Here is a 22347-nt window from a genome sequence, read left to right as displayed (position 1 = left end):
CCTATCCACCATACAAAGACTTAGGACCCAGTTCACGAGCTCTGTGGCTTTCTCTACATGTGGCCAGTCTTTAGGCATTGTTTCAGGCTTTTACTCTGAAAAATGAGGGAGATACAGCACTTTCAATCAGTGGACAGTGGAAATTTCCAGACATCAGCCATGCGCCTGATCGGGAACGCGCCTTTCTTGTTTCTCCTTTCCTATTGACGAAGCTTTTGTCCGGTTGAAATATTATTGATTATTTATGACAAAAACAACTGGAGGATTGATTTTAAACAACATTTGGCATGTTTCTACTAACTTTTATTGTACTTTAAAATAACTTTTCGTCTGGACTTAGTGCACGCGCCTTGTGCATTTGGATTACTGGAAAAACGTGCAAACAAAAAGGAGGTTTTTGGTCATAAAGAGGGACATTATCGAACAAAACTAACATTTATTGTCTAACATGGAGACCTGGGAGTGCCACCAGATGAAGATCATCAAAGGTAAGTGATTAATTTTAATGCTATTTCAGACTTTTGTGACACCTCTCCTTGTTTGGAAAATGGCTGTATGGGTTTCTGTGGCTAGGAGCTGACCTAACATAATCGCAAAGTGTGCTTTCGCCGTAAAGCCTTTTTGAAATCTGACACAGCGGTTGCATTAAGGAGAAGTTTATCTTTATTCGTATGTTTAACACTTGTATCTTTTATCAATGTTTATGATGAATATTTCTGTTATTTGATGTGGCTCTCTGCACTTTCACTGGATGTTTGTTTGAGACAATGCATTTCTGAACATAATACACCAATTTCAAATGAGGTTTGTGGACATAAAGATTAACTTTATCGAACAAAACACACATTTATTGTGTAACATGAAGTCCTGTGAGTGCCATCTGATGAAGATCATCAAAGGTTAGTGATTAATTTAATCGCTATTTCTGACTTTTGTGAGCCCTCTCCTTGGCTGGAAAATGGCTGTATGGTTTTCTGTAACTAGGCGCTGACCTAACATAATCGTTTGGTGTGCTTTCGCCGTAAAGCCTATTTGAAATCGGACACTGTGGTTGGATGTACAATAAGTGTATCTTTAAAATGGTGTATAATACTTGTATGTTTGAGGAATTTTAATTATGGGATTTCTGTTGTTTTGAATTTGGCGCCCTGCACTTTCACTGGCTGTTGTCCCACTTGTACCAGAGAGGTTCAAATGAAAAACAAAGGAAATTCACGAGCACCACAATGCCTACTTCACCCATGGTTTTACAACACACAGCTTTGACCTACTACAGTAGCTATGTTGGTCTACTGTACTTCTAACAATGTGTAGACAGGTTGCGTAGGATTCAAACTTTCTCAAACAGCCTATTCAAATAAAATCATTATTTTGGGGGGATATCTGGATAGTCGAAATGCATGTTTTAAAGCGGCAATCAGCAGTAGAAACAATAACAAAGCAGGCTCCCCGCCCCTGTTCGGTGAAAAATGAGGATAGAGAAATGTAACCACTCTCAAATTCATAGACAGCTATGGATGTAAGGACTGACCATCCAGGATATCAAAATTACAGGTTTAAACATGTTTTAAGGCTATATAGTGTCTGTTTACATTTTATGGATGTAGAAACTGCCCCTTTAAAGAAAAATATGAGTTATTATTTTTTTACTCAAATGGGGACTTGCTTGCTCGACTCAGGAGAGCACTCTGCTTGTTGTTTCAGTACAGAAGGGAGGGGCAGGAGAGAAGAGGCTGGTGTGTCTGACATGGAGAGAGAAAGTAGCCAAACCGACTCACGCAGGTTAGACAAACATGTTGCTGTGATAAATTATCTATCGTCTCATCTGGTAGTGTCGGTCTTGACAGCATGAAATCGATGTAAAGAAGCTAGCTAACAAGGCTAATTGAGGCTATTTGCCTCACTCCCTGTCCTTGTCTACAACAACTCCATTCGATTTAAACAACAGCCTACCTGTTGGTTGATCATTGTAGCCTACTACATCTCATTTAGCCATTTATTCTGTAATTGTAATTCCATTTTGCATTAGAAATCTCCTACTTCACTTGCTACACATGGAGACTCCGACTGTAACGTTAGTGCTGCTTTGATAGACAGACAATAACAAGCTACACAAGCCTTTTCTGTATCAATGTCACATAGATCATTTCATAATTTGTTTGACAAAGCCTTTTCAATAAAATAGGTCTTTTTTTTTCTAAAAAAAATGAATAGTCTCGTAAGTAATCGAATACTAAACTAATGTCACTTCGGATATTCTAATAACCATGCCCTAGGGCTGGACATTATACTGTATTTTACCGGCATTGATGCACGGAATGGTTTGGATTTTTACTTTACCTTGTATTACAGTATTTCAATGTTTGGTTTGTTAAATGTGATATGCAGTGTGTAACGTCCATTTTTATAGTTTACACCGCTACTTGAATCATCACTCTCCGGTCTCTCCATGCCGCTTTCCACACAGACCTAGCCCTGCCCCGTAACTCAATAATAAAGGTTAAATAAAATAATATATTAAAAAAGAAGCGCATCGGCTGTTGCTTGACCACGAGACACTTTAGTTCCGTCTGCACGGTCAATGCAGCACATGCAACAATGTTGATGATAATGATATTATTCCCACTTTGCTTCTTAATATACACACACATGTGCTCTATAATGACACTATTAGTTTGTGTTTCTTACAGCTAGTTTGTCTTTTCTAAGCAAGTTTGAGCTAAATCGTGTTAGCCCCTAATGCTAATCGCTAGTTAGCTGGCTAGCTAGTTACTAAATGTACTGGGTCAGAGCAAACTTAGCTAGCTATACAGTCTTATACCAGTGATGGTGTAGGCCTAAATAAGCATTTATTTTCCCTGGTTGACACATACATGCTCAGCAATTTTTGGCCAATCTCCAACCTTCCATTCTTAAGCAACATTCTGGAGAAATTGGTTTTCAAACAGTTCAATGATTTAACCCAAAAACTAACGACTTATTAGCCAGCCCTACTCTGTTGTTTATGATTTTGTTGTCATGGAGGACTGATTGGACTCATTGATTCGAGTTGAAAAATAAATGCTGCGCTCATGGAATGGCATGCTTTCGAGCACTACTGAAAAGTGCTATTTACATATGAAAAATGAATGCCATATGCTGTATTTGCTATAGGCCTATTGTTTACCTTTTTGTTGGTGACACTTTATCTTGATAATATGCAGCTGTTTAAAGGGCAAATCCACAGATGAAACAATAACAAAATGGACACCCCGCCTCTGTTTTGGTAAAAAGCTGAGGGATGGGCCTGGAGAAATGTAACCACTCTCAGATTAATTGACAGAGCTATGGCTGCAAGGACTGACCATCCATGATATAACAATTATTGTTTGAACCATGTTATGAGGCTATACAGTGTTTGTTTACATTACAATGTTTATAAACATTGGAGAAAAACAAGTTTATATTTTGGGTTCTCATGGACAGTTGTGTGACAGTTGAACTAAGCTCATGAGGCATTTCTAAGTTATATTCTTCAAGAATCAATGGATATTGATTTTCTTTATTTTTACTATTTTCTACATTGTAAAATAATAATGAAGATATCAAAACTATGAAATGACACATATGGAATTATGTAGAAACCAAAAAAGTGTTAAACAAATGAAAATATATTTTAGATTTTAGATTCTTCAAATAGACACCCTTTGCCTTGATGACAGCTTTGCACACTCTTGGCATTCTCTCAACCAGCTTCATGAGGTAGTCACCTGGAATTCATTTCAATTAACAGGTGTGCCTTGTTAAAAGTTACTTTGTGTAATTTCTTTCCTTCTTTATGCGTTTGAGCCAATCAGTTGTGTTGTGACAAGGTAGGGGGTTATACAGAAGATAGCCCTATTTGGTAAAATACCAAGTCCATATTATGGCAAGAACAGCTCAAATAAGCAAAGAGAAACAACAGTCCATCATGACTTTAAGACATGAAGGTCAGTCAATATGGAACATTTCAAGAACTTGAAGTTTCTTCAAGTGCAGTCACAAAAACCATCAAGCGCTATGATGAAACTGGCTCTCATGAGGACCGCCACAGGAATGGAAGACCCAGACTTACCTCTACTGCAGAGGATAAGTTCATTAGAGTTACCAGCCTCAGAAATTGCAGGCCAAATAAATGCTTCACAGAGTTCAAGTACCAGACATTGCTCAGAGGAGACTGTGTGAATCAGGTCTTTGTGGTCGAATTGCTGCAAAGAAACCACTAATTTAGGCTGTTTAAGAAAGGTTTGAATCCTAAGCAACCTGTCTACACATTGTTTGAAGTGCAATAGATCATCATAGCTACTGTAGTAGATCAAAGCTGTGTGCTGGAAAACCTTGGTAGAGCATGGGTGAAGTAGGCACTGTGGTGCTCATGTGAATTTCCTTTATTTTTCGGCTTCAGACCAATGCCTACTTCTCACTTAAAACATATTTTTTTGTTTTAAATAACAATACGTTTCCCCCAATTAAATCATGGTAGAGGACAAAATAGACCAGTTTGCAGCTGGATGCACCACACAGCAGGTTTGACATAAAGACAGAACCCACTGAGCACAGACATCAATTCAACGTCTATTCCACATTGGTTCAACATAATATCATGACCAGCGTGTACCCAATGGGAAGAGGGCTTTCCAAAGAGCACAACTATCTGTCTCAACACAGTGCATGGTAGTACCTGTGTGAGTAGAGTGTGTGGGTGCTGTTGAACATCTGAAATGATGCCATGTAATCGATGGGTGAGGTCTGGATGGTCTTCTGGAGAGAAGAAAAGATGCAAAACATAAATGATCATTGTGTGGCTGTATAGATTTGCAAGCAAAACATTATTTCTAGATGTAAACGTCAGAATCAAACATGTTTTCTTATATTAACCTTGGCAATTCCTGGGTGACCAGTTACAGCTTATACAACATGTCACACTGTGCTGTTCGACATCAAACCGACAAAAAGGATCTACTCAATAAGGAGAGAAAAAACTGCCGCAATCTGCAAACCAATTTCATCCCTAAAGCGTGAACGGCTTGCCAGGAGAGTTTAAACTCTTTGAAAAGCAGTGTAATGACATGGTAAATTGGTCCTCAATCCCTCGTGTACAAGACCTGACCTAGTTAAGGAACAAGAAATCCCCCTCCAACCTAATGTCCAACAACGTTTATTTACCAGCCTTTTCGGATTAGCGTGGCATTTGCTGATTAAGCCCTAAGATGAGAGGACATCCCGGTAGTTTGTGTTGCTTTAGAGAAGAGATCTGGCTTCATTGTGTGTGTGTGTGTGTGTGTGTGTGTGTGTGTGTGTGTGTGTGTGTGTGTGTGTGTGTGTGTGTGAGAGAGAGAGAGACAGTCTTTGGGCATGAGCGTCCGCTATCAAACAGAGATGCCTTATTGTACCTCATCCTGAGGGGAGAAGGTGATCTGGGTGGACCCCCCTCCCAAATCCAGCATCCCCACAGTGGGTGTGTCAGAGCTGTGGAGACCCCCTGCAGAGAGAGCGAGAGAGGGCGAAAGAGGGGGTGGGGTGGGGTGGGGGGGCAGTACTAGTGTGGTCACCAAAGAGGAACTGGGGATGCAGCGCTAGGCTAATCCAATAACAGGTAATCAAAATGTCTTGTCCAGAATATTAATCTATATCGCTGGTGTTCTGTTTATGTACCAGAATTAAGCCTGTTCAGAACATTGAGTTTGGGGCCAGGGCCCCGGAGGGTGAGGGTGGTAGGGTCAGTACAGGATGCCTTTAGTTCAATCCGTCACGCCAAGTAAACACTGACCCCTCACCACACCACACTAAGGCCTGACCCTTTGACTCAGATATTGACCATATTTGGGTAGAGATGGTCACATCCCCAATGGAATATATTTTCTCTTACATATAGTACTCCTAATCTTGGAGCTTAATCTATATCGATCCTTACCAATGCTACTTATGCCATTAGTAACTGACAGTTATCAAAGTTTGAAATCATCTCACCTATGAGGAAGTTGACAGTGATCCAAGCGGAGATCCCTTTGAGGAGAAAAAGAGATGGGGATTTACCTCATCCCCCTTAAATCAATCCTTCATAATACATGTATAACATGTATACATAGTTTGTATTGAAATCATTTAAACACGTATTAAAGTTGATCATGGAACAGTGCTTAAGGTTAACTATTTAGGTCAAATGAGATGACACTGTTTATGCCATAATGTATGTCATCTACCGGTCAAACGTTTTAGAACACATTCATTCACGTTTTTTATTTATTTTTTACTATTTTCTACATTGTAGAATAATAGTGAAGACATCAAAACTATGAAATAACACATATGGAATCATGTAGTAACCAAAAAAGTGTTAAACTAATCAAAATAGATTTGAGATTCTTAAAATAGCCACTGTTTGCCTTGATGACAGCTTTGGACACACTTGGCATTCTCTCAACCAGCTTCATGAGGTAGTCACCTGGAATGCATTTCAATTAACAGGTGTGCCTTGTTAAAAGTTACTTTGTGGAATTTCTTTCCTTCTTAATGCATTTGAGCCAATCATTTGTGTTGTGACAAGGTGAGGGGGTTATACAGAAGAAAGCCCTATTTGGTGAAAGACCATGTCCATATTATGGCAAGAACAGCTCAAATAAGCAAAGAGAAACAACAGTCCATCATGACTAAGACATGAAGGTCAGTCAATATGGAAAATTAAGAACTTTTAAAAGTTTCTTCAAGTGCAGTCACAAAAACCATCAAGCGCTATGATGAAACTGGCTTTCATGAGGACCGCCACAGGAATGGAAGACCCAGAGTTACCTCTGCTGCAGAGCATAAGTGCATTAGAGTTACCAGCCTCAGAAATTTCAGCCCAAATAAATGTTTCACAGAGTTCGAGGAACAGACACTGTTCAGAGGAGACTGTGTGAATCAGGTCTTTGTGGTCGAATTGCTGCAAAGAAACCACTAATTTAGGCTGTTTAAGAAAGGTTTGAATCCTAAGCAACCTGTCTACACATTGTTTGAAGTGCAATAGATCATCATAGCTACTGTAGTAGATCAAAGCTGTGTGCTGGAAAACCTTGGTAGAGCATGGGTGAAGTAGGCACTGTGGTGCTCATGTGAATTTCCTTTATTTTTCGGCTTCAGACCAATGCCTACTTCTGTGTGAATCAGGCCTTTGTGGTCGAATTGCTGCAAAGCAACCACTACTAAAGGACACCAATAAGAAGAAGAGACTTGCTTGGGCCAAGAAACACGAGCAATGGACATTAGACCGGTGGAAAGTTGTACTTTGGTCTGGAGTCCAAATTGGAGATTTTTTGTTCCAACCGCCGTGTCATTGTGAGACGCGGTGTGGGTGAACGGATGATCTCCGCATGTGTATTTCCCACCGTAAAGCATGGAGGAGGTGTTATGGTGTGGGAGTGCTTTGCTGGTGACACTGTCTGTGATTTATTTAGAATTCAAGGCACACTTAACAAGCATGGATACCACAGCATTCTACAGCGATATGCCATCCCATCTGGTTTGGGCTTAGTTGTTTTTCAACAGGATAATGACCCAACACACCTCCAGGCTGTGTAAGGGCTAATTTACCAAGAAGGAGAGTGATGGAGTGCTGCATCAGATGACCTGGCCTCCACAATCCCCCGACCTCAACCAAATTGAGATTGGGATGAGTCGGACCGCAGAGGGAAGGTAAAGCAACCAACAAGTGCTCAGCATATGTGGGAACTCCTTCAGGACTGTTTGCAAAGCATTCCAGGTGAAGCTGGTTGAGAGAATGCCAAGAGTGTGCAAAGCTGTCATCAAGGCAAAGGGTTGCTATTTGAAGAATCTCAAATATAAAATATATTTTGATTTGTTTAACACTTTTTGTTTACTACATGATTCCATATGTGTTATTTCATAGTTTTGATGTCTACACTATTATTCTACAATGTAGAAAATAGTAAAAATAAAGAAAAACCCTTGAATGAATGTGTTCTAAAACTTTTGACCGGTTGTGTATATTGCACATTGTTTGCACTTTGAGTATGACTCCATTGTGTGCATCAATGCATTTAACAACACTAATGACCCTTTCCTAGTTTATAGACTTTTACAGTAGGATGTTAAAAAGCAATTTACATTTACAAACAAACTTCAAACAGAGTGATGTGCTATAAGTCAAAACTACCATACGCTGTCACTTAGCTACCATACACTTTGTTCACTTCATCTGTCCTGCATCCCTCAAAATCTACTAAATTTTTGCATTAACAAGTCTGTTCAAATCAGAGAAGTCTGAGTAATCTCTGTTAGGCTAAGCGTCTGGGGCAAGAGTGGCAAAAATCTAACTGATAAGGCGGCGAAATCCGTTTATGGATCGAGTGGGAGTTTAGCATTTCAGCTCAGCAATGACGTCAGGGGAATGTGTCCATTAGGCACAAAAACGTGAACTTCAAAGTTAATTCAGTAATCATAAAATGCATTTTCCAAGGGTCAGGTCACCTCCACTGTAACAAGCTGATAAACTTGGGGAAAGAAGAAAAAATATTCAGCCTCAGAAATGAATGGCGGATAATCGGTTTGCAGAGATTAAACTGAACATTATCCTCCAGTCCCCTAATTGCTTGTATGAACTACTTTAAAAGGATTAGATTAAAATATTTTGTGTATTGCTTGTGCCCATATCGAACATGCCTTTCAACAAAAACACCAAAGTATATATTATTTCTATATAACAACAGTATTAAAGCATCAATGCCCACGGTATTGGCAGAGAATTGAAGGGTCAGTGCCGGGGCAAAGGACCAGAACCTAATAGCCACAGTGGCCCTGCCTGCCACCAAACAGCTGGATGTTGATCAAACAAGCCAGTAATGGACCAGAGAGGGCCTCTATCATCTGGCCGTCCCACTAGACAGATGGGAATAGTGGCTGTGTGGTTCTAAAGGTCAAAGAGGGTCCAAGCCCAACTCCATTACTTGTGATTGTATTACTGTAGTTCTGCACTCAAGTCAAAGTTTTGCTATTATTAGTCATGGAGGTTAAAGTGTAGATTGACATGAAGTTAACTTGCTTTTCCATAATTCGCTAAGTCCCTTGGTATGCATTGGTAAAATCAGGGTCAGGTGAAACTGAGTGACTTCTCTAGCTCTCTCAGACCCAATGCAACACTAACCACATTTCCATACACGTTTCCATACGAGTAAAGTCATACCGTCTAAAATAAAATAAAAAACAGAACAGTTTGTGATGGAAACAAGAAGTCTTGGTACAATTTAATAAGTGCCGGAATATAATTTGTTCGTTCGACATGGTGGGATCTTTTTGTGTCTGTAAAATAAATTGTGAGGTGGAGACGCCTTTTTGTGCAAATATTGATATAAACCATCATATCGAAGTAAATATGGAGTCACATGATGATATGGTGTGTGGTCCTCGACTCGGGACACCATGCAGTTTTAGGCTACAGACGAAATAAGTTATTATGAACTTCACAGGGTGGTTAAAGTGCACATGATGAGCTGAATGCCCCTTTCCAATACATATTGAGGATCTTATTATTTTGACATGATGATCGATGCTTGCAGTTTGACAAAAATATTCTCGCTCTTTCCATAATAACATCATCATATAGACTAGCCTAGTGATGAGCAACTAACTGAAATCTTTGTCGGTTTTTAAACAACTAATTGACTGAGGTCAGTTCAATTATTTGAATTTTATTTTGTTCTGTTTTTTTCTATGAGCTCAATGCACACATTGTGCAGTTTCTCTAGAGATAAATCAGATCAAGCCCAAACTGTGCAATGTTGTAAAGAGTTGTAGTTTCCAAAAGGCCACGGTTCTACATAGTTTAGCGCAGAAAACATTGTAATAAACTACAACGACCATAATCCATTGTGCATCTACTCGTCAGGTCTGTGTTTCTTTTACTCCTGCTTCATGAAAGAGACAGACAACGCGTGATCAAGAGAGATATACAGCAGTTGCTTCGCAAGGCATCTCAAACTGAAAATACATTATCTACGTGATTGATAATTGGTATTCAGCAGTCATAAAACTATGCCTTGTTTATTTTGAAGAACTATTAAAATGCTGATTTTATCAGACAGCATAGGCAGCAGCTCTGTAGAGATGACTTGGAATGAAATAATAAAGTCAGCAAATAAAATAAATGTAGTAAAAACAATTTTTTTTAACATAACAAAAAGTACGTTTGAATGACACTGAGGGGCAGTGTTTTTACAGCTAATGCCGGTTTGCCTGAGGCTGATGCCGTGCAGGTGTTTGTACACATGCATATCCACACTCATTCAAATGCTCACATGTACACATACACATGTAAATAGTGCAATACATGCACTCAAACATATTTAGTTGGCCTTGCTGTTATGATTTTTGTTGTCCTTGATGTCTTTAGTGTTTTGCATTTTTGTTTTCCTTGGTCTTTCTTTTAATTTTGTTGGTTGTTGGTGCATTGGGGGGTGGGGGGGTCTTGGGGGTGGGGAATGGAATATTTATTTTTTAAATTCTGTGGGGTGAGGGGGCCTTGGATGCTTGAGGGGCAGCTCTTGGGGAACTGTGGGAGGGGTGTTGGAGGGCTGGTGGCCTGGCGTTGGGAGCTTGGGCCGGTGAATGATGGATCGCTAGTTCGGGTCCCATTTTTTGACCTTGTGGGAGATCTGTCGACGTGCCCTTGAGCAGGCGTTGACCCTGGTTGCTTCTGTGAGTCTGTTAGATGACTAATGTGATGTAGTTGTTGAGCGGCTTCACTGCAAGTATATTGTATGTTTTAAGAAAATAAAAAGTAATACACAACTGAAATATTTGATTAAAGTAATGTGAATAAATTATGGTTAATAGTAATAAGAAGTAATGTGGTCACTACCATCATGGAACTTTTATGAATTGATTTATTCGGTGTTGTTACATCATTCAACCCACATAATAATTAGTGCATTTTAATGTAATATATTTTCTTTTTACAGAAACCAAAATCCGTGATTATTTTTATAATTTAACCAAAACAGACCTCAAAAAGCACTAACCTGCACTGTATCTGCATGCTGTTGGCTAAAGTGCACGTGTCAAGACCAAAGTAGGCACATTTGCTATTTAACTCAACAGTTTGTGACAAAACTATCAGTAGAGTTGAAAATGCAATGGAGCGCCCAGGCTCTGTCGCAGCCGGCCGCGACCGGGAGGTCCGTGGGGCAACGCACAATTGGCCTAGCGTCGTCCGGGTTAGGGAGGGTTTGGCCGTAGGGATATCCTTGTCTCATCGCGCTCTCAGCGACTCCTGTGGCGGGCCGGGCGCAGTGCGCGCTAACCAAGGGGGCCAGGTACACGTGTTTCCTCCGACACATTGGTGCGGCTGGCTTCCGGGTTGGAGGCGCGCTGTGTTAAGAAGCAGTGCGGCTTGGTTGGGTTGTGCTTCGGAGGACGCATGGCTTTCGACCTTCGTCTCTCCCGAGCCCGTACGGGAGTTGTAGCGATGAGACAAGATAGTAATTACTAGCGATTGGATACCACGAAAATTGGGGAGAAAATGGGATAAAAAAATAAATAAAATAAAAATGCAATGGAAACACATTGAGATTTTTATTCGGTACATGAAAACGTACACAAGAAAGTACATTTTGAGTGCTCTACATTACGCACTGATTTTTATTTGCAACAAGTCCGTTTGGTGGAAACACCACTGGTGGGAAAATGTGCATCTTGTCTTTATGCAGATTTTTTTATTTTATATATTCGCAAGAAAATCTGTCGCCACTTGGATGGAAACCTAGTTAGTGGTGCAGAAAAATCCTACTCAAGGATCCAGTCCTATGATAACTGCTGTTCACCAATTTCTGCTCACTTAAAAAGGCTTTATTTCCTTTTGATGCCAATTCATCATGCAAGATTAAAGAAAAACCTAGAAATGTTTGTTTCATGTACAGTTACAAGAAGACATGGCGTCATACCCTGGGTTGTTCTGAACAGAATGGGCCTGTTTGTCTATTGTGACAAATTTGCAGCGGAACTCCTTTCTAAGCATACCAAAATTATGATATACCTCTCTGAACTGCCCTGTGAAAGCCTAACACTAAGATTGTATTTCATAACTTAACTAGTCATGTTCGCAAATGAACAAGCTTTCAAATGTTGCCCACTTGATCTAGATTGTGATTTTTAATGGGCCGTTTTTGGATTGCGTAAACAATAATTGTGTGATGGCGGGGATTTAGAGTTGTGTTCCAAACAAAACTACAAGTGTGCTTGCTTTAGTTCCTCAACAGCACATCTAGGAGAGCTTAAAAAAAAGCACCCTATAGTTGAAGACCCTTCCTCGCACACTTTGGAGAGGTGTGTGTCCTCTCACTCAAACCCTTGTAATTTTTTTGTCTGTTGCACCTACCCCACAGACTTCAGATTTCATTAACAAATGTGGCAAAAAGTACAGTAAATGTAGAATGCAAATAAAATTAACAGTGTAATGTTTGGATTTAGTCTTGTTTCAGGTGAATTATTGTGTCCTCAATTTTGGTCTAATAAATTACCCATAATCTCCAAACTGTTTCCTTTTAATTGCTACCATGCCTATGCATTTCATATTTGGGTCTTTCTATAAATAAGAGTACCAGTGAGCATTTCTTGCAGTGGACAACTGTTTGGAGCTGTTACAAAGTCATTCATAATAATTTGCCTTTTTCTTCTTCATATGAATAGATTAAGAATTACACTGAACAAAAATATAAATGCAACGTGTAAAGTGTTGGTCCCATGTTTCATGAGCATGAAATAAAACATTTTTAAAATAATACTCAAATATTGTGCAAAAATTACATCCCTATTAGTGAGCATTTCTCATTTGCCAAGATAGGCCACACCTGTCAGGTGGATGGATTATCAAGAAGCTGAATAAACAGAATTATCATTACACAGGTGCGCCTTGTGCTGGGGACAATAAAAGGCCACTAAAATGTGCAGTTTTGTCACAACACAATGCCACAGATGTCTCAAGTTGAGGGAGCGTGCAATTGGCATGCTGAATGCAGGAATGTTCACCAGAGCTGTTGCCAAAGTATTGCATGTTCATATCTCTACCATAAGCCACCTCCAACGTTGTTTTAGAGAATTTGGCAGTACGTCCAACCACAGACCACGTGCGGGTGAGCGGTTTGCTGGTGTCAATGTTGTCAGAGTGCCCCATGGTGGGTTGGGGTTATGGTATAGGCAGGCATAAGCTACGGACAACGAACACAATTGCATTTTATCGATTGCAATTTGAAGGCACAGAGATACTGTGACGAGATCCTGAGGCCCATTGTCGTGCCATTCATTCGCCACCATCACCTCATGTTTCAGCATGATAATGCATGGCCCAATGTCGCAAGGATCTGTACACAATTCCTGGAAGCTGAAAATGTTCCCAGTTCTTCCATGGCCTGCAGACTCACCAGACATGTCACCCATTGAGCATGTTTGGGATGCTCCCTATGTTATGTTGTGCAAACAGTTTATGGGCACACATATCCCAAATAATGTATGGATTGAAAACCGAATGCTTCTAACAGAAAGCATTACTTTAACATGATGAATCAAGACAAATCGATACTGTCATTAACAGGGTTCTTCAATAATTATGCATAATAGTTGTTTGATGCGCATATGATCTCCGGCTGTTTAGTTATGTGGGGAAATGATCGTCGATTTTGGAAAGGATTTTCTGAATGACAGTCAAGTGATAGAGCTGGCGTGATACTGCACGCGATTGAACAACCAATGTGCTCAAATTAATGTTGATCTGCACAATTGACTGAACATTTATGTCTATGTTACGGCACTGCACAATTGACTGAACATTTGTGTCTATGTTACAGCAGTCAAGATAATTAGCCTAGGTCGTGGACAACATTGTCATGATTCCGGAGGTAAGATTACAGTCCTGTACGTTTTGATCTTTTGTTTTCAGAGCTTTTTATTTTTTGTACCTTTATTTAACTAGGCAAGTCAGTTAAGAACAAATTCTTATTTACAATGATGGCCTACCCCGGCCAAACCCTAACGACGCTGGGCCAATTGTACACCGCCCTATGGGACTCCCAATCACGGATGGTTGTGATACAGCCTGGAATCGAACCAGGATCTGTAATGACGCCTCTAGCACTGAGATGCAGTGCCTTAGGCTACTGCGCCACTCGGGAGCAATCGGGAACTTGAAAACGGCTTGTTTATTCATTTTTTTATAGAACAAAAAAATGATTGCTTGATTTTCGGTTTTGCATATAAAACCAATAAAATATATTTTGATTTTCACATGTGGCGAGTTAAATGTGGAATGCCAGTCATTGGTTAAGTGCACAACTTCCTGTCCTTTCAAAGTTGGAGTTAACCCTTCTACCTCCATTCTATGAATCTATGATCTATTAACTAATCAATGAATAGCTGCCCATACCACACCACAGTGCCAAGATAAAGTATGATTTTTACATTTCTGCATAAGATTGTGTGTATTGACTTATTAATAAACTGCTGCTATTGTAAATCCTAGCTACCTAACTTACCATTGGTTATCTTATTCACTGATGCCATAAAGCCAAAACAACAGTATCTATTGCTAGACTAGAGATATGCCCCTAGCTATAGTTAGTCAGTGGTTGCACATCTAGCTAGCTGGAATGAAGCCTGGGTGTGAATAGTAGACATGGGAAAATATTATTTCACTGTTTACAGCAGGTCTTCAGCTACCCAGAACTGTCTGATCACCCTGATAAGGTGCCGTGGGTGTGTCCAGCTTACACCTGTGTATAGAAATGGAATAAAGCATTCAACCAATGCCTCGAGTAGTGCTGTAGGTCCACCACACACCCGGAGGGTTGTGGGGTCCTGTCCAGAAACAACCCCAAGCCCCTACCCTTAAACACTAGTGGAGATCCGAGAAGATTGGACAGGTGTAAGCAATCCCGACAAAATTACACCAAGCCGTTCAGAGGGTAAGGTGGAGCTCTGACCATGTTACCACCCATCAATCCCTCTCAGATCTCCACAAGTGTCCAGCCTCTGGGAAGTAGGGGCTAGGGGTTGTTTCTGGATAGGCTATGGGTATTATGTTAGCGCAATCAGTCTGGCACAGTCTAAAAATGCTAAAGGTGCAGTGAAATTGATTTCCCCCCCKAAAAAAATATCTCCACTCACACACACTATGAGGTAGGGATGGGATGATATCAGTAAAGCAATAATGGCAAAAATGAAAACATGAAGCACACCAAACTATAACTCCTTTAAAAACCTGCTGTATGTAAAATAGTGTGCTATAGCTTGGAAAATAAATAACTGTGACTCTGGATGACATGTTTGTTTCCAACATTAGTGCCGTTTTCCTAACGAAGTAAAAATCCGCTAAGCATCTTATTTCCTTGCCCGCGATACTAATGAGTATCGCGATACTGGTATCGTCCCAGCCCTGATGAGGTCGAAATAACACTGATATTGTGAAAATGATGATAATGCCCTTATGTGTAAGAGCTGTTTGAAAAAAAACTGCCTGAAGTATCAGCCTGTTCAGGTGGGATGGAACTTTTGGCCCATATCATGACATCACAATGTGATCTGACTATAACAGACCAATGTCTGTTCATCTGGGTAAGTGGGTGGGCTCTAGACCATCCTATCAGCCAATCAGGGCTGTGTGTGTGTAAATATCTTAATTTGTTTCCCAACACCCACACTGAGCATTTGAAGGGCCAAAGGAGGCTCAGGGAAATAAATTACAAATGAGTTATTTTCATTAAATAAACAGTGATTTATTAGACATACAGTGATGATTTAAAAATATAATTACAACAACTGCATAGAGGCTTTAATAGCAGTCAAGTACCTGCTTCCTCTGTCCTTGCATTTCCTTGATTCGTTGCATCTGCTTTCCTCATCTTTCTCAAAAATCATTTTATGAGAAGGTCAGAGGTCCTTCCCCTCTCACCTTATCCAATGGGTTTCCCCCATTCCTCTCCTTCTCAAAGCACATTGGGGGAGAGGAGTGAAAGTTCCTCCCCTCAGGCAACAATGCACTTTCAAGAAGAGGCAAGGAGTGGAGAAAACAAGGACAGAGGAAGCAAGAATTTGACTGTTAGTTTTCTCAGACAGACACACACACACACACACACAATGCTTGAAGAGTTTACTGATTAATGATTGTATTATATCAACTATTAAAACATAAATGCTGTTGATCTTTTTCATTCTTCAGCAATGTTTAGCATGGCTATAAATGATGGAGAAGTTGACTAAAGCACAAAAAGACCTGGCAACTATTCATGAGAAATAAACATGCTGTGTCTATGTTTCTTGTGACATTTTCAATGACATGTAGATGTTTTGTTGTTGCTAGGTGGAGTTAGTCTCATTGTGCCTACCTAGACTTTTATTCTTGTAACTACACGTGAAGCTGCAAGAAAATCATATTGAAATGTATATCAAACCATTTAGAAATGTTGACCCTGATGTCACACATTGGCCCCTATATTTATAGAAATACTAATTTCTTCTGTAATTAACACTTAAATCTAGCCCTATCCATATAGGCCAATTCCCGTAAGTGTAAAGTGTTGAAGACATGCTCCGGAACTTTGGTGACTAGTAAGTATTCTTTAAACCTCCTGCTTTGGGCTGGATGTGTCGATGTGTAGTTCATACCATGCGTAATCGATGAGCAGAATTACTGTCTTACCGACAAATCCCTAGTTTGAAAGACACTATTTACCGGAAAATGTGTGGTGCCATTTTCCCTACATTTTACCCCACGTGGGCCACCCCACTAGCAATTAGAGTTCCGGCCAATGAGCTTTAGCCCCTCGCCATTTGAGTGACAGACAGCAAGATGCAGAGCGAGAGAGCAATGACGTGGTGCACATATGTGACGTAGTAAATCAATTAACTGTCATAACTGTGGGGAAAAAAACAGCTGACTGAAGACAGGACGCCCGGGCATTCTTTCCGTTTCTGCAGGAATGACTGTTACTGCTGACCAGTAACAGTCATCCAAAATTCCACGGCCGTCACAGCCCTACCATGACACTAGAAATACCTGCACAGGAAGGAAGTGTTTTGTGAAACTACAGGTGGTTGAAGGCCAGACATACCTTCATCAGCGCCATCCATTATGGACACACTGTCCCCTCTGGACAGGAATGGAGACTCCACAAACACCTCTCTCACCTTGATAGAAAGCTTTAGGTAAGTTCACAATCATGTTTGGAAGCTGGTTTCCACATGCATTCTCCAGGTACATTCTTTCTATAATAAAACTATTTTTTTCAATACATGCATGTAGATTATTTACGTAATTGACTATTTAGATTGAATTCAAGCCACACCTCACTTCGTTGTACAAAGCGTTAGGGTGAGGAAACACTGCCATGTAGAGGGATCAATGCAACAGGTCAATTAACAACTACATAGCACTATTATATGTTTAGGATGTGTCGTCCTTATCTGAATCTGTTATAGGCTACTAAATGGAGAAAGAGAGAGGTGGAGAGGAGGATGTGTGAGCAGTGGAGGATCCGGAACACTGACAGGCGATAAAACTAGCGCATAACAGGTCACTTATGCAATAAACTCAAGACAATAATTGCTTTCAGCTGATAGTATTACAGTTAGGGGTGAATGTAGACATGTTATGCAATTACATTGCTTAGCTAATTTCTAAGTGGGCAACACATGCCTTGACTGCTACCAACCTACATTCTCTTTCCATCACAACTTTTACAGTGTAAAGTCGGAAATCAGAGTGAAATGTAACAAGACGGCTAACACGAAAGATAACTCCACAGGGTGTGAGTGGGGATTGTGCAGTGTTTGTGGTCTGGTCATCTATCTATGCAGTGAGTCCACAGACAGTGACCAGCGGCGAAAGGCTCACCCTGTCCAGTAGGTGTGTGGCCTTCTCCCCAGGCAGAAGGCGAAGGCCTGCGGTGGCCTTGAGGACCAGAGGAGTGCTGCTCCACACTGAGGAGGGAATGCTGTCCTGGGCCACCTCCAACAGCTCCAAGATCCCTTCTTTACACTGAGAAACAACCCACAGAGAAGGCAAGAGATCAGATTTCAAAAGATAGTCAGAGCAATAAGAAATGGCCTACTTTCAGGACTGTTAGCTGTAGATGTGGCACAAAGCTTTTTGTCATTATACAGTGTCCTCGGAAAGTATTCGGACCTCTTGACTTTTTCCACATTTTGTTACGTTACAGCCCTTTTAATACATTTTAGAGTTCGTTTTTGTTCCTCCATCTACACACAATACCCCATAATGACAAAGCAAAAACAGGTTTAGAATTTTTTGCAAATGTATCAAAAATAAAAACCAGAAATATGACATTTACATAAGTATTCAGACCCTTTACTCAGTTCTTGTTGAGGCACCTTTGGCAGTGATTACAACCTRGAGTCTTCTTGGGTATGACGCTACAAGCTTGGCACACCTGTACTTGGGAGTTTCTCCCATTCTTCTCTGCAGATCCTCTCAAGCCCTGTCAGGTTGGATGGGGAGCGTCCACAGATATTTTCAGGTTTCTCAAGAGATGTTCGATTGGGTTCAAGTCCGGGATCTGGCTGGGCCACTCAAGGACATTCAGAGACTTGTCCCGAAGCCACTCCTGCGTTGTCTTGGCTGTGTCCTTAGGGTCGTTGTCTTGTTAGAAGGTGAACCATCGTCCCAGTCTGAGGTGCTGAGCACTCTGGAGCAGGTTTTCATCAAGGATATCTCTGTACTTTTCTCTGTTCATCTTTCCCTCGATCCTAACTAGTCTCCCAGTCCCTGGTGGAGTGCTGCAGAGATGGTTGTCCTTCTGGAAGGTTCTCCCATCTCCACAGAGGAACTCTGGAGCTCTGTCAGAGTGACCATTGGGTTCTTGGTCACCTCCCTGACCAAGGCCCTTCTCACCCGATTGCTCAGTTTGGCTGGGTGGACAGCTCTAGGAAGAGTCTTGGTGCTTCCAAACTTCTTCCATTTAAGAATGATGGCCACTGTGTTCTTTGGGATCTTCAATGCTGCAGAAATGTTTTAGTACCCTTCCCCAGATCTGTGTCCCGACACAATCCTGTCTCGGAGCTATACGGGCAATTCCTTCGACCTCATGGATTGGTTTTTGCTCTGACATGCACTGTGGGACCTTATATAGACCAGTGTGTGCCTTTCCAAATCATGTCCAATCAATTGAATTTACCACACGTGGACTCTAATCAAGTTGTAGAAACATCAAGGATGATCAATGAAAACAGGATGCACCTGTGCTCAATTTTGAGTCTCATAACAAAGGGTCTGTATACTTATGTAAATAATGTATTTCTGTCTAGTTTGCAAAAATGTATAAACCTGTTTTCAATTTGTTATTATGGGGTATTGTGTGTAGATTGAGAAAATATTTTTATTTAATCCATTTTAGAATAAGGCTGTAACGTAACAAAATGTGGAAAAAGGGGTCTGAAAACTTTCCGATTGCACTGTACATGAAGTTGATTACCTTTTCTGGATCATCAGCATATGCAGATAGACCTGGTTTTATTGCTCTGAATGTTTCATGTGCCAATTTAGGAGCTTCTGTGGGGGAAAAAAAGACAAAAACAAAAAAGTTGTATAAAGCCCACTGCAGAGAAATACTTATTTCACAATTTAATAGGAATTGTAGGGTGATAATGTCGATTTTAAAAATGCTAATAGTTACCACAAAGGCAGAGATCCATGGCAAGCTGCGTGCTATTATACAGTAGCCTACATAACACTGCCTTAATAAGTGACTTGTTCGATCTTGTCAGAATTTATACATTTCTTCTGTGATGCTTATGATCTACTGACATGTCTGTGCAAAACAATTAAGGTTATTTCAACATAAAAACAGCAGGTGCTTGGTAACCATTAGAATAACAATCATAGATTTAACAATAACGCCAAAACAGCACTTATGTGATTTATCTTAATGTTGAAATAATGCGATAACTAAGCCATTTGGCGAAGCTTTACAGAAACTTTTTTTTTGTTGGATTCCTGATATGAGGCAGCGTAAGCCTAATATGCGGCTCTAAATGGAGTAATGAATTTGTGCATTTTGTACTGGCAACATCACATAATACAAATTAAGCCTGAAAGCCTTCTCACATGAATTCAAATCTGTAATTAATACTTTTTGCTGCCTCACATGGCTGACAAATGCTAAAAGCAATGCAGAAACTTACATTTAATTGATTCCTTTTGGTAAACTACATTTGCAGATGCAGCTTATTCTATGTACATGCACCCAAACATACCATGAATGGATGGAATAGAGCCAATATACATTTTCGGGTTGAGTGGTATGGAAGTAAACTTTTGACATTATTTTCTACCTCTCCCAGGCAAGGGGTGTAATATTTGTTATCACATGTACCGTACCATTGTCCTCCAGTTGAAACTTGAAGACATGGATCCTTGTCCCTGTGCTCCCAGCATCAAACATAACTCCGTACTGGGAACGTCCGCTGACCACTTCTGAGGAGGTTGGTCTGTTCGGGCTGCCCGACAAGCCCAATCTGGGGTGGAAGTGAGGTGGTATTTTGGAGATGGCTGGCCTTACACCATCATAGTGGTGCGTAACAAAGATCAGGTAAGCTGCCAGGCAGCCCAAGAAGACAAAAACACTGGCAATCTTCGGTAACCTCATGGTGACTGGTGTGTGTAAGGCACATTCTGCAGTTCCATACAGAACTAAAGGCTGGCTGTTCAATCTGTTGTTCCTCCTATAAATGAAACAGACATACAGCAGTTAGCCATCTGATAGAAAGCTGTTAAATAATTGACATCAAGGAGGTCATCAAGGTTTAGCTAGCTAGGCCACCTGTACTCATAATTTTAAGCTTTTCAATTATATCACTAGAATGTAGAAACTGTTCCAACTAGTAAGCTACATAACTACATTTAAAAGACGTTCTCCAGTGATTTTGGAACTTTTTCTTTTGAAAAGTGATATCCCAAATATAAATACAGTAAAAGTACAGACACTAATGGGAGAAAACATTTTTTTGAGCAAATGTGTTTTTTTAGACGACTAAACCTCAAGGGGTATGGCATTCAAAGAGTGGCAGGTAGCCTAGTGGTTGGGACAAGCGTTGGGACAAGCGTTGGGACAGTAACTGAAACGTCACGGTTCAAATCCCCCAGCTGACTAGGTAAACAAAATCTAAATTAAGTGCCTTGCTCGTGATGTCACCGGCCTCCCCCTTGCTTGAGGTACAATAGAGGCGCAATAGACAACAAATGAGGAAAGCCCCCCCATCCACTTGTGCAATGTCATGACTTACCTGTGCCTTCTGTTAAGTAAATCAGGTGTTAAAGCGGCACTCGTTTCACATCATTTAACATCCGATTTACATAACAAAAGGCACATTGCAATCGGTGATCAAGGTATGTCATGACATAACACACGTGTGAGGGGGGGTTCTTAGGCACGACGCATCACGACGTGCCTAGACACAGCCCTTAGCTGTGGTACGTGGGCCATATACCACAAACCCCTGAGGTGCCTTATTGCTATTAAACTGGTTACCAACGTAACTAGGGGAGTAAAAAGAAATTGCATAACTGTGGTATACGGTCTGATATACCACGGTTGTCAGCCAATCAGCATTCAGGGCTGGAACAAACCAGTTTTTAATTAAATTAAGCATAAAAGGCACAAGAGAGTGTGATATATGGCCAATATACCACGTCTAAGGGCTGTTCTTAGCCACGATACAGTGCCTGGACACAGACCTTAGCCTGGTATGTTGGCCATATACCGCAAACCCCTGAGGTGCCTTATTGCTATTATAAACTGGTTACCAACGTAATTTGGGCAGTAAAAATACATGTTGTCATACCCGTGGTATACGGCTGTCAGCCAATCAGCATTCAGGGCTCGAACCACACAGTTTATAAAAAGGTAATTAGCACAGGTGGTCGCGTTGTCTTCCGTAAACAAGCGCTGTAACATGGCGATATTGCCGTGTGAGAACACATCCTATCAATGTTTGAATTAATTTAACGTTTTGGATATGTTTTCTCGCTGATATGAAAGATACGGTCCTTATGCTTTTATGTTAGTGTTCAGACCAAGCGTCGGGAATTTTAACAAAAACTTCCCCCGGGCCCTACAGAAGATGCCTTTGTCCAACAATGACTCAATGTGTAATGGAACTGAGAGTTATTATCAAGGGCTAAGTTTCTCTTGACCTGTGACTTCTGTAAGACAAGACATGGGGTGGGTTTTTCACTTTTGCATTGCTAGTATGATATCGTATGTACCTAGAATAGTGGCAGGCTAACTGTCACTGTATTTTAGGGCTGTGAGAGATGTCAAATGTATTCGCAGC

At 40.7% G+C, this 22347-nt stretch overlaps 1 protein-coding gene across 4 annotated transcripts in view; it reads right to left on the bottom strand.

Moving 5' to 3' along the window:
• Positions 1–22347, bottom strand: part of LOC111951883 (ectonucleoside triphosphate diphosphohydrolase 6) — a 33166-nt gene that overhangs the window by 10289 nt on the left and 530 nt on the right. For 3 of the 4 annotated variants that reach the window (XM_023970186.2, XM_023970187.2, XM_023970185.3), the window contains 7 exons: positions 20393–20736; positions 19488–19564; positions 17891–18034; positions 17109–17184; positions 5989–6024; positions 5412–5500; positions 4700–4779 (listed from right to left, as the gene is read on the bottom strand). In XM_023970186.2, coding sequence (XP_023825954.1) covers positions 4700–4779; positions 5412–5500; positions 5989–6024; positions 17109–17184; positions 17891–18034; positions 19488–19564; positions 20393–20660 — 770 coding nt within the window. In that variant the 5' untranslated portion in view covers positions 20661–20736. The remainder of the gene's footprint in view (positions 1–4699; positions 4780–5411; positions 5501–5988; positions 6025–17108; positions 17185–17890; positions 18035–19487; positions 19565–20392; positions 20737–22347) is intronic. The other variant, XM_023970188.2, reaches the window with a different exon arrangement.

Source organism: Salvelinus sp. IW2-2015, linkage group LG25 (assembly GCF_002910315.2).
Source record: "Salvelinus sp. IW2-2015 linkage group LG25, ASM291031v2, whole genome shotgun sequence".
In the NCBI taxonomy this organism is placed as follows: Eukaryota; Metazoa; Chordata; class Actinopteri; order Salmoniformes; family Salmonidae; genus Salvelinus; species Salvelinus sp. IW2-2015.
The sequence above is the reverse complement of the archived record's forward strand: the minus strand, read 5'-3'. Positions and strand labels throughout refer to the sequence as shown.